This window comes from Macaca mulatta, chromosome 10 (genome assembly GCF_049350105.2).
Source record: "Macaca mulatta isolate MMU2019108-1 chromosome 10, T2T-MMU8v2.0, whole genome shotgun sequence".
Classification (NCBI taxonomy): Eukaryota; Metazoa; Chordata; class Mammalia; order Primates; family Cercopithecidae; genus Macaca; species Macaca mulatta.
Window position 1 is genome coordinate 25386216 of NC_133415.1, and position 12005 is coordinate 25398220.

A 12005-nucleotide genomic window follows, 5' to 3' on the forward strand; every position below is an offset into this window, starting at 1 on the left:
CTATGCCTCACTCAATCTTTCCCTACTCTCCACACCCTAGATCCCCAGTGGATTTCTCAATCAGCCACTATCCATGACCCATGGTGAGAGTAAGGAAGTCTAGGAGGGGTACCTGGCCTGGTCCCTGGGTCTTCTTGAGCCTCTTCATTTAACTCTTGCTTGCTTGACTCAAGCCATCTGCTTGGATGGCACTATTCCCAGGTGCAAGCTTATCTGCTGGTGCCTTGAAGATTCAAGTACGAAGTCAGCAGGGGAGGGAGCTATGGCTTGATTGCCACTTCTACCAAAGCCTCTTTCATGCAGTCAGTCTTCCACGAACACATAAGGTAAATGTCCCATGTGGATAATAGAAGCCGGTGGTTTACTGAAAACAGATACCCTTAAAACTTCCATTGCCACACTCCTTGGGTCTCAGGACATAAACTTGAGGGGGGTAGGGATTCTGTTTTTCTTGAAAGTAAGTGGAAGTCACTTTAGAATGGGAGTCAGAGGACAGGAGTAAGGGGTTCAAGTCCTGGCTCTGCCACTCACAGTTGGGACTTTGAGTAAGTCCTTTCTTGTCTCTGGGTCTCTTTCCTCGATAAAATGAAAATATCGGGGAGAGGATTGAGGCAGATAAGGATCCCAAATAATTGCTAGAATCTGACTGATATTACAGACAGCAAGGAAGCCTACTCTAACTATACAACCTCTCTCCCACATCATATTATCCCTGAGAAGTGGGCAGAACACAGACCCTCACTCCTATGCAAGGCCCAGTGCCAGCTCAAGGTGACAAAGTGGCTTGACTGAGGAGGCACATCTAATAAGAAGCAACAGACTGAAACTCAGGCTGCTCTGACTCTAGAGTCTGGGTTTTTATTCACTTTGCTATACTGTCCCAGTTTTCAGCTGGGCATTTGCTGTTTTTGAAGTTACCAGAGACCTAAGAGAAGGCAGATTCTACAATAAGCAGTAGGGTGTCCAGAACATTTCTGCTTTGAAATGAGCTTAGGTCCAGGGTGAATAGTTGCAAGCAGTATTTCCTTTGGAAAGAAAGATGGCTTCAGTGAGGACCCAATGAATGGCCTATCTTGTGGTTTTGTGTTTGCACAAAGATGTTTTCTTTTCTCTTTACAAAGTGTATTTCTCTCCTCCTTCCATCTTTCAATTTTCCTTTCTCTTCCTCCTTTTTTGTAGAGTTATTTAGTGATTTCATGTCTACTATCTCATTGATTTTCCTCCACAGCAATCCTATGAGGTTGGACACCATTATTATTCCCATTTTTGAGGTAAAAAATCAAGGTTTATACAGGCTGCCTAAGACCACACAAGACAGGAGAGTCAGGAATTAAATTCAGACGTCAGGACTCTAACTTCACCTCCCCAAAAGTAAGATTAAGAGGAAAACTAATTTAACACAATGGGTTGAGAACTTATACTGGATTAGATACAGGCTAAGAGACATATGAATAAGATTCAGTTGAGGTTTTCTAAGAGTTCATTGCATAGGGGGAGGGAATTATGTAAATTGGCAACTCAGGCATTATCAGTGTATGAATTACCCGTAGCAGAGGGATAAAATGTGATAAGGGGCCAAGAGAATCACTTATAATTGGCATAGAGAGGAGAGAAGCAAGAGAAGACTTCACAGAAAAGGAAAATTAGGGACTGGGTTCTGAAGGATGCATAGAAGTTTACTAGGTTAATAGTATAGCAATAATGGCAAATTTTTATTGAGTGCTTGCAATGAGCTAGGTATATCCACATACATTGACGAGTCTTAACAAACTTTTAATGTAAATCTAATCCTCTTATTTTATATATCAGGCCAAAACAGGCCTAGAGAACTAAAGTAAATAGCTCAAGATCATGCTGCATAAGTAAGCCAGTTGGGAATTTAATTTAGTCCTCTCTACACAACCAGCTATGTGCTCCTCTAGGATGACAGTCCAGGCTGCAGGAATAGCATGAGTAAGATGAGAATAGGGCTCACACACAAGCCCTCAAAGTAGGTATGGAAGAGGCTGGGATAAACTGTTTTCTGTCTCGGAAAACTGACTTGGGACACCTGGCATTTGCCACTGGATGAGAAAGCATCTCCCCTCCTGGAGTCCTGTCAAACCACCTTGATCTCCAGGCTTGCATCAGTTCTCCATTTCCATTTTGCTCTGTGCTATGTGATACCCACATCTTCATGCCACAGTATCTGGAACAAGTGTGGGCTTTGGAATCAAAGAGTTATGGGGTTGAATCCTGACTCCATCGCTCATTGCCCATGAGACCCTGAGTGCTTATACCGTTTTGACTCAGTTGCCTTGTCTGTAAAATCTAGTTTATCATATCATCTGATAGGAATGAATGAGGATCAAATAAGTGAATACAGGATAAACACAAAGACAGCCTCCTGGCACAGAGTAGGCCCACAATAAATGGCAAATAGCAGTGTTATATTTGCTATAACGCTGGCTGTAACAAGCCCAGGAAGAAGCACATGCGGGTGTTTGAGGTCTTCGGCCTTCCATGCCAGCACTTACTTCCTCAAGGCTTGATTTCTTAGTATGTGCAAAGCATCTTAACCCTCTTGTACCATCCCAGCCCTGTGAGGACAGCTTTATTAATGTGGTAGTGATTATTGTGATCCATCTCACAGAAGGAAAAATTGAGACTCATAGATAGGAAATGGTTTAGCTTAGGTCCTGAATTTAGGGACTTACAGAAACCAATTTTATACAGTGTGAGTTATCCGTTAATGGTTGGGTGACCTGGAAACTTGAGAAATTGCAAACAGTCACATCATTTCGGTGCCAACCGATGAACCAGTTAGTCTACTCACTCTCTTTTATGAGGTTTTCTCCTTTCCTTGACTAGAAAGAACAATCCCTATGTTCATCTTTTCTGGGAACTACTGAAGGTTGGTTTTGGTCTCTGTCCTGTCAGTCTTTGGAGTTTGGTGCACTCACCCATCCAGACTATCTGCACATTAATGGTGAAAGGGTCTTTCTCGCACATTTCATTTAGAAATGCAAAAGGACAAAGCTTGGAAGGCACCATGGATTTAAACCTTGCCTATGCATAACTCAGCTTCTCTAAGGCTTGGTTTCCTCATCTAAAAAATGAAATGATATTATTAAAATTAATTAAAATAACCAATGTAAGTGCCTGAGATATAGTAAAGGCTCACTAACTATAATGATTGTGAATTAGTTGCCTACAAATAAAATTGTAACCTGTTTAACCTTATGACTCACTTCAATTTGACCAGCTTTACTTAAATGCTTGCTATGTGTGCCAGGGACGGTGTTAGGCATTGAGTACACATCCCATGCGCATCTGGCAAACACACATCATCCCTTCCTGTGAACCATCAGAATCTGTACATGGTCTTGGGGAATGCAGGATATAAAAGGTAGTAGTGGGACTTGATGTTATGATTCTGACACCAGCCTGGGTTTGAGGCTGGACTTCAATCCCTTTCTTGGTTTTGTAATGCTAGGCACATTGCTTAACCTCTCAGTACCCCAGTTTCCCCAGTCCATACAATGCAGATAACAACTGCATCTCTCTCATGGGCTATTGTGAGGATTCTCTGCACACATCCATATAAACCACTTATTTATAAGGCTTGGAACAAAATCAACACTCAATAAATGCTGTTTGCATTGCTTAAACTCAGTCCTTGCCATGTTCTAGTAAATTATATCACGTGGGTCCACTGACCTCCTCCCAACTCACCATCCTTTCACCCTCTCCTCAAAGCAGTTCTATTCCCTGCCCTGCTCCCTATTGTCACAGCCACCAAAGGGATGCTTCTAAGGAACTACAGTAACCAGAGGATTATGCAAACATGCAAATCCACTAAAGCAGTGTTTACCCAGGGCTGTGTGATGCTGTCTGTGCTCAGCAGCTGGGCCTCGCTGCCTTCCGAGAAGATTCCTTCGGTGTCATCACAACCTCTAGTGGACAATAGCGAACACCGCGGCTCAAAGTCCTTTGTTCCAGCTCTCATCTACCCAGCCCGTGAAGTTCAGGGCAGAGCAGGGAGGACAGGCAGGTCCGACAGATTCTCTTTTTTTTTTTTGAGCGTGAGCATGTGCACCTGCCTACTTTCTCCTCCCACTCGCTCCTCTGTTTCCTCTCTCCAATTCCGCGGGGGTGTGATGTGTTCTGAGAGTGAAGCCTTCAGGATTTTCCCTATCCTACTGTAGAAATTTCTCCTCTGGCTGCTGGTACCTGTCACATCCCCTTCAGGGCCAGCTCAAATGCTACCTGCTCCAGGAAGCCTTCACTGACCACCCCTGGTGAGAATTAAACACATCCACGTGAGGTCCCATAGATCTCCGATATCCCCCCCGCCCCCCAAAGCACTCACCACATGGCATGGATGGTAGTAGTTTACCTGCAGATGTCTCTTGCTAGGCTGCCATTACTGGGGCAGGAGCCTTATCATATTATAATTCTCCAGCACCCAACACAAGGTCTACCGCATGCATAGTGCTATAGATCGAATGTCTGTGTCCCCCCAAATCAATATGTTGATGGCCTTATCCCCAATGTAATGACATTTGGAGGTGAAGCCTTTGGGAATTAATTAGATTAAAATGAAGTCATAAAGATAGGGCCTCCATGATAAGGATTAGTTCACTTCTAAGATGAGGAGACCAGGGCTCTCTGTCCCTATTGGCCATATGAGAATTTAGCTAGGAAGTGGCTGTCTGCAAAGCAGAAAGAGAGATGACAGACGCTCACCAGATACTGAGTCTGCTGGCGCTCTGAGCTTGGACTTTCCAGCCTCCAGAAATGTGAGAAACAAATTTCTGTTGTTTAAACCACCCTATCTAAGGCATTTTTGTTATAGCAGGCTGAACTAAGACACATAGGAAGTGCTCGGTAAATTCAAATGAATGAATGAAAGGGCAAATGTCTTCTTCCGGAAGACTTGCTTCTTATGTCTTATTTCCAACCATTAACCTGCTATCCTGCATCTGCTCGATCTCCAGTACCAGGAACTCTGATTCCTGACGGTAATATTGAGGTTCAAAAAGAAACAGCATGAGAGTTTGGATGGGAAGGGTGTCTGTACCAGGCAATGTCAAATTCTCATCTGCCAAAGATGAGAATACAGGTAACTGGAGCTACTCATTATCCCCCTCCCACCCCTTTCTACTTTAGCCTGAATTATCCCAATATTGACACCAACATCTGCTTCATGCCAATCGCAGAGATTTGTTTTCTTGGTGTCTACTAATAGGAGCAGTTTGCCCTTTGGAAAGCAGGGAAAGAAAACACTACTTGAGTACCTACTCTGTGCCAGCTGCTTTTACATGCATTATGTAATCCCTGCAACCATCCTTCCAGGCTGGTATCATCAGTCCTCCTTCCCCTGCCCCCACTCCTTAGATGGTGAAATGGAAGTTGAGATAAAATAGTTCTGCTGAAGGCCATGCATTAACAAACAGTGGATCTGGCCTCTGGACCCAGGTCACTCTAATTATGGAGCTACACTTATTTTCCTGGACTTTATAAATCTCATTCCAGTGCCCAGCTCAGTCAAACTCCCCAGAACTGCCTTGCCACAGTCTCTTGGATGTTTTGCAGTTTGACTTCATGAAGGAAACTATAAAAATACAAAAAGGGCAGTTGGATCGACACTTTCCTTGGAGCATTCTCCTGGCTTTTTATCTTTTCTTTCTCTTTTTCACTGCATGTGTCAAGAGTGACCAATAATTTTTCTTTGAGAAACAGGAATCAAATGTAGTAAGCAGAAAGAGGGAGGGGAGAGATGATGGCAAGGCCTCCAGGCTGAGAAGAGCTCCATTCTGCTGACCTTTGGTGTTGCACACACCTGGTTATCCCACAGGTCAGAATTCCCCTCTCTTCTGCCCTTAGTCGCCAATTATAGCTTGGAGCGCCCCTAGTGGAGGTCTGCACAGTGGGTATATTGGAGAAATTGTCTCTGGACAGTATAGGAGGGCCAGTAAATTGAGCCCGTTTGAACAGCTTGCAGGAATGGACTTGTAAGCAAAAATAAGAAAACAAGCCACTCTGATCGAAAATATCCTTTTGCCTTGGAAGGGGAAGAAAAGGAATGTAACATTATTTTCCTAATACCCAACTGAGCCATATGAACACAAGATGAATCTCTCAAGCTTAGGTAAGGTGGCCCCTGGCAGGAACGGGCAAAAGTCTACGGAAAATAATGCCAATCCGTAATGAAAATAGTCTTTAAGTGAATCTAACAACAACACACGTTAGAGACTGGGGAAGCAGCAAATCTGAGTCTTATTGAGCAATACTGAATTTGCCTTATTAATTCAAGAGAAAAAGAAAAGAAATTATACTTAGACTCTGCAGTCTTAGCACGCAGCTACAATTATTCCCCATGTGCATATCTTAGACAATAAGGAGTCTCTTCAAAAACAAGTTATACTTTATACTTATTCATGCCTTACAGCGAAATGGCCCAGAGAACCACGTGACCTGCATAAGAATGTAGCAACAAGTCCCTTTTGAGTATTTACAAATCCCCTCACTCCACCACAAACAGAAGAACTAGTTTGCAACAATGAGTTAGGTGAATGGTTCTCCATCTGAGTGGATGTTGGGCTTTATATTAAAAACAGAACTTATCGTGGAAGGTCAATTGTCTCCAAATGCACCACCAGACTCGGCAGTGCTCATTGGCCAATCTCACTCCTTCCTTATGACTCAGAATCAGAACCACACAGTTATTAATGAGCTTTCTGAAGTAGCACATCACTTGACTTTAATTTGGTGGTGACCTGAAGTTAATTTAAAAAATATGCTGGCTAGCCATAGTGTTGAGCAGTTGGAAAAATAGTATGAACTGTCTTAAAAATTAAACACACGCAAGTATCCCCCTGCTTTTACAATGTGTTTGAAGCCAGTGAAGGAAACAGAATAGGAAATCCTTGTCTTAGATGACAATTCAATACGTGCCATTAAGACAATTTTTTTTTTTTTTTTTCCCTGCAAGGTGGTGTATTGGAGAGTGGAGTCCTCAAAGGTAGAGCTGCTTTAGAAAATCCAGTAAGCTGCCGCGTAGCTTCAGGCTCTTTTTGTATGTGTGTTAGTCACAACACAGATTCAAAAGGGGGTGGGGGAGGGAGAGCTGGACTCAGTTCAAGGCCACCAAGCCATTGTTAGAAAGAGACAGCTAATTAAGAAAGGCCATGCTGTGGTGGAAACGATGTGTTTAAACCAAATCTCTTTCCCTATCTTTCCCAGAGAAATTGTCCAGACCTGGTGTAAACTGTGGATATCATGGCCTCATAAAAAAAAGGGGAGGGGGTTCTTCAATGATATGCTTTGTTAAACAAAAGGTGATGAATAATTTCCTTTGCTCTGCACTCCGGGCTCTACATTTAAAAAGACGGGGAGATGGGGGATAAAATGCCTGATTTATGCTGAGGGGGGCACTCCAGGCCACCGGGAAAGGTTGAAGGGAAAGGAACCCAGAGCCCGGGCCCATGGAGCGGAGAGCTGTCCAGGGCCTTTGGTGCTGAAAGCAGGTGTGTGCGCGCTAGGGGTCCAGAACTGCCCGGGAAAGAACACCGCCAGTCCCCCAACTCTGAGTCAAGACGGTGCAAATGACAGAGGCGGTGCCCCAGATGAGCACAGTGCCCGCTCTCCCTCTGTCTTCAGCCTGGGCAGACCCTGCAGCTGCCTGCTTTTTTACACGTGAGGAGCGCATTTCTGGGAACTGGAGTTAGACCTTGCAAGAAGGCCGGGTCCGGTGGCCAACTAACGCTCCCATTGACTTTCGGGTCTCCAAGGTGCCTGAGAAAAGCCCCGAAGCTCTGAGGGTTAGCTTTGGGTGAGTTAGGCGTTGCACCCCTCTCTCTATCTGGCCCTCTCCCCGACCCATAACTTTTCCTGGGGTACCTTACCGGGGTGGACAGAGGGTATGGCTCCAGGTCTGAGAAGGAGGAGCTGTCATTCTCTACTAAACTTGGGCCCCTCTTCCCATTCAGCAAACACGTGGTAGGTGAAACTAACACCCCCCACCCCCATTCCTAACAGTGATCAGAGATGCTAGGCTGTCGGGAAGAGAGTAGAGGGGAGTCCGTTCAGGTTCCCAACTGCTAACTAATATCTCTTCTCCCTCTCCTACCAAGTTCTCAGAGCCCTCAACCCCCTCCACCGGCCTCTGGCGAAAGCCACACCCAAGTCCGGTATCCTGACGCTTGGCTGAGATCAATCCAGGAACACAGCCCCTCGGGGCAGCCTGAACCAAAGGAGTCAAGGGTTTCTGAGGTGTCGTGGGGGAGCGGCAAATGCACTGTTTGAGTCTAGTCCTCAGTTGCAGGGTGGGTCAGCTGCTCACCCGCCTTCCTGTCCTCTCCCCGAGAGGAAGAGAATTATCTGGCACCCAGCCCCGGGTGCGGTTGCAGAGAAGCTCCGGGAATTTGGGGTTTGGAGGCGACCCCACTCCAAGGAGATCCTCTTTGGCTGCAAAGGAGAATCAGCCTCACAGCCGGGGAAGACCGAAAGGGAGCCCACAGCCGAAGCAGGGAAGCGCCCGAGTCCTTCAACACATCCCCACCTCCACACTTCCATCAGCCCGGGCCAAGGGGACGCGCGGTTCCTAGCCCCGAATTTGGGCAGCCACCACCGCTCCCCATCCCGGCGGGTGGTGCCTGAGTCGCCTTGGTCAGCCCCGACCCCTGGCGGCCCCGCTCTCCCGGCAACTTTGCCCCCTGCCCGCCCCGCCCCTCGGGGCGCTTACCTCTCTCCAGCGCTGCCGCCGGGCTCCCCAGGAGCAGAGCCAGGAACAGCGAGATCCCGCCGAGTCCCGCGGCTGGCGGCCGGGCCGCGGGCATCGTGGCTGCAGGGGGCGCGGAGCCGCGGGCTGCGGGGCGGGCGGACGGCGCGGGAGCCGGGAAAGGAAGGCAGCGGTGAGCTAGGAAGGGGAGGCGGGAGCGAGGGAGGGGGCCGCGGGCCGGGGCAGCTTCCGGAGCCCCCCGAGCGGACGCGCGCTCAGCCCCGCGGTCGCTCTGGCCGAGCTGCGCCGGGCGCGGGCGGGCGAGTGAGGAGGAGCCGGCGAGCGAGCGAACGAGCGTGGAGCGAGCGGGAGGAGGGAGGGGGCTGGGGCCGAGTCTGTGCCGAGCGAGTGCAGGGAGGGAGGGGGCGGGCGAGCGGGCAGCAGGCTGGAGGGGCCGCGGCGGCGCCGGGGGTGCCAGCCGCCTCCTCTGGCCGCCGGCCCGTCGGCCCTGCAAAGTTTAAAGCCAATTCCCTTTGCGTCCTGGGAGCCGAGCGTTTTCTCTCTCTGCTGACACTCCCAGCAGCCCTGCCTGGCCAGGCCAGGCTGGAGAGCACCCGGACCATTTTCCAGACGGTGAGATGGAGGCCTGGAAACCGAGCTTATGAGCAGCCCGGAGCTTTCCATTGCCTGCTCAGCCTTCCAGATACATCCCAGTTCCAGTTCTCTCCAGGCCCCTCTGGGATCCAGCCAGCCTGCTTCCCCGCCAGGGCCCCGCTGCTTCCAAAGTGAGTCCCCATAACCTAGAAAGTCTGTAACTCTGTGGATCCGGTGAGATCTGTGAATCTACCAGAACACTACACATAGCCACAAAATTGTGGCTGCAACCTAACAGGAGGGGTCTGGACCCCTCTGAAGCCCAATCACGAACTCTAAATTAAGATCCATCTCTACTTTTTAATCTGAGCCCGGTCTCCCATAACCCCACTGCCGGCAGGCCACTAGAGCTGAGAGGCTTCCTCTCAGGTCAGCCCCTTACCTCTTCCTGTACCTGCTTCCCCAGCTGAGCAGGACTGCAAGGCCCACCTCGGCCGCACTCTTGCCCAGGCCTGATTCTCAAGCAACGTGTCTTTTCTCCACAAACAGAGATAGTGAGGGACAATCAATGAGGGAGACAAGCAGATACTTGGGGACAGACGTTGGCGGAGAGCTAGGTGGGGACAAGCTTCTGCACAGTCCTGGAGACTGACTGTCCCTCCCCGCCTAGCCTTGGCAGACCGGTCAGGCTTTGCAGGCCTCTCACCCAATTTAGAAGCTGTCCTCCTCCCACTACCCTACCTTGCCATACTATCTACACACTGCAGCCTGAACAGGCAGAGAGAGCAGATGGAGAGAAGGTTGCAGGCAGCAACAGGGGGAGGAATATGTCTTTAGCAGCGTGGTGGAGCCGGGAGTCCCTAGAAAGAATGGGTGGGGGAGGTGAACACTGGATGGAGGAGGAAAGGCGGGGGCACTCTGGCCCAGGGTTTCAGAAGACTCTCCACACCCAGAGCTTCCCCATTTACTCTTTGAAACAATGCTCTTTTACAGGCCACTCACTATAGGCCCAGACCTGCCTCAGGCTTTGGGGGACAGAGAATCCCCCATAAAATCCTATCCTTGGCTGCAAGAGGTTTCCATTCCTGGCAGTAAACCTAACTGGTTTTTATAAAGGTGGCTGAGGCAGGGGTGCAGGAGGGCTGATTTCTCCTTTGGAGAAGATGAAGCACTCTATGCTTTACTGTATGAAGCTGCCAGCTCTCTGTGGAGTGACCTTGCCTGTTTGTTTGTGGCTGTACACTCAGGCTCTGTATAGTATAGTGCTAGCATGCAGTGGATGCTCAGTGAGACTTGTTCAATGGAAGCATAAAGAAGCAAGGAAGATGGAGGAAGAGGTGAAAGGGAAGAAAGTGAGCGAGAGAAAAAAAAAAGAGATAGGTTAGCTCCATACTTGGAGGCAAGGAAACTATTTTTAATTCTTAGGTTCAGGGGTACGTGTGCAGGTTTGTTATGTGTGCAAACTTGTGTCATGGGAGTTTGTTGTACAGATGATTTCATCACCTAGGTATTAAGCCTAGTACTCAATAGTTATTTTTTTCTGATCCTCTCCCTCCTCCTGCCGTCCACCCTCTAGTAGGCCCCTATGTGTATTGTTCCCCTCTATGTGTCTGTGTGCTCTCATCATTTAACTCCCATCTATAAGTGAGAACTTGTGATATTTGGTTTTCTGTTCCTGCATTAGTGTGCTGAGGATAATGGTCTTCAGTTCCATTCATGTTTTTGCAAAGAACGTGCTCTCATTCTTTTTTATGGCTGCATAGTATTCCATGGTGTATATGTACCATATGTATATTCTCATTCATTGATGAGCATTTAGGTTGATTCCACGTCTCTGCTCTTGTGAATAATGCTGCAATGAACATACGTGTGCATGTGTCTTTATAATGGAATAATTTATATTCCTTTGGGTATATACCCAGTAATGTCAGACAACCTACAGAATGGGAGAAGATTTTTGCAAACTATGCATCTGCAAAGGTCTAATATCCAGCATCTATAAGGAACTTAAACAAATTTACAAGAAAATAAAACCAAACAACCCAACTGAAAAGGAAACTATTGTATAAAGAATCCACTGTTTGCCAGGTGCTGTCCCACACTGAGCACGGTCCCTCATTTCAATTTCATAATCATCCTGATAATGAGGTGTGGTTATTGCCATCTGACAGATAAGTATCTGATTTTTTGTGGAGGGTCCCAACCCAGCCAAGGTCACTCAGTCAGGCAGCAGTGGGATTTGGCAGATTCAAGGCCAGCCCCGATTACAGAGCCAGAACTTTCACAGGCTACTTCCCAGAAATTTGGTGGCTGCCTCTGTACTATGATTTGGTTGCTACCTCCTGAAGCTTCAACCCCTCCTCACTACCAGAAGGGCCACAATCACTAAAAGTCCATCACTGAGGTTACTCACTTTGGTAAGTACATTGAACTTCTAGAGCATTGCTTGCATGCAGGTGTCTTATGTAGAAGAAATGACACTGTAAACCATGAACCCACGGAACATATGGGCAGAGATTTACCCATTCCATTTGCTGGCTGAAACAAGGCACAGAGAAAAGTCTTCAGAAAATGGGACACAGACCCGATTATCTGAGATTGTGATGTTGGGAAGGTGAAGTGATTATTTAGGAGCAATATCAAGACTATTTTTGGAAGAAGAAATAGCATAATAGAAATAGAATTCTGAAAGGGACTAGAACAGTTT

At 47.6% G+C, this 12005-nt stretch overlaps 1 protein-coding gene across 3 annotated transcripts in view; it reads right to left on the minus strand.

Moving 5' to 3' along the window:
• SEZ6L (seizure related 6 homolog like) overlaps positions 1–9030 on the minus strand; it is a 216198-nt gene extending 207168 nt beyond the window's left edge. For all 3 annotated transcript variants that reach the window (XM_028827921.2, XM_028827920.2, XM_028827919.2), the window contains exon 1: positions 8729–9030. In XM_028827921.2, coding sequence (XP_028683754.2) covers positions 8729–8822 — 94 coding nt within the window. In that variant the 5' untranslated portion in view covers positions 8823–9030. The remainder of the gene's footprint in view (positions 1–8728) is intronic.
• Positions 9031–12005: the final 2975 nt, after the last annotated feature.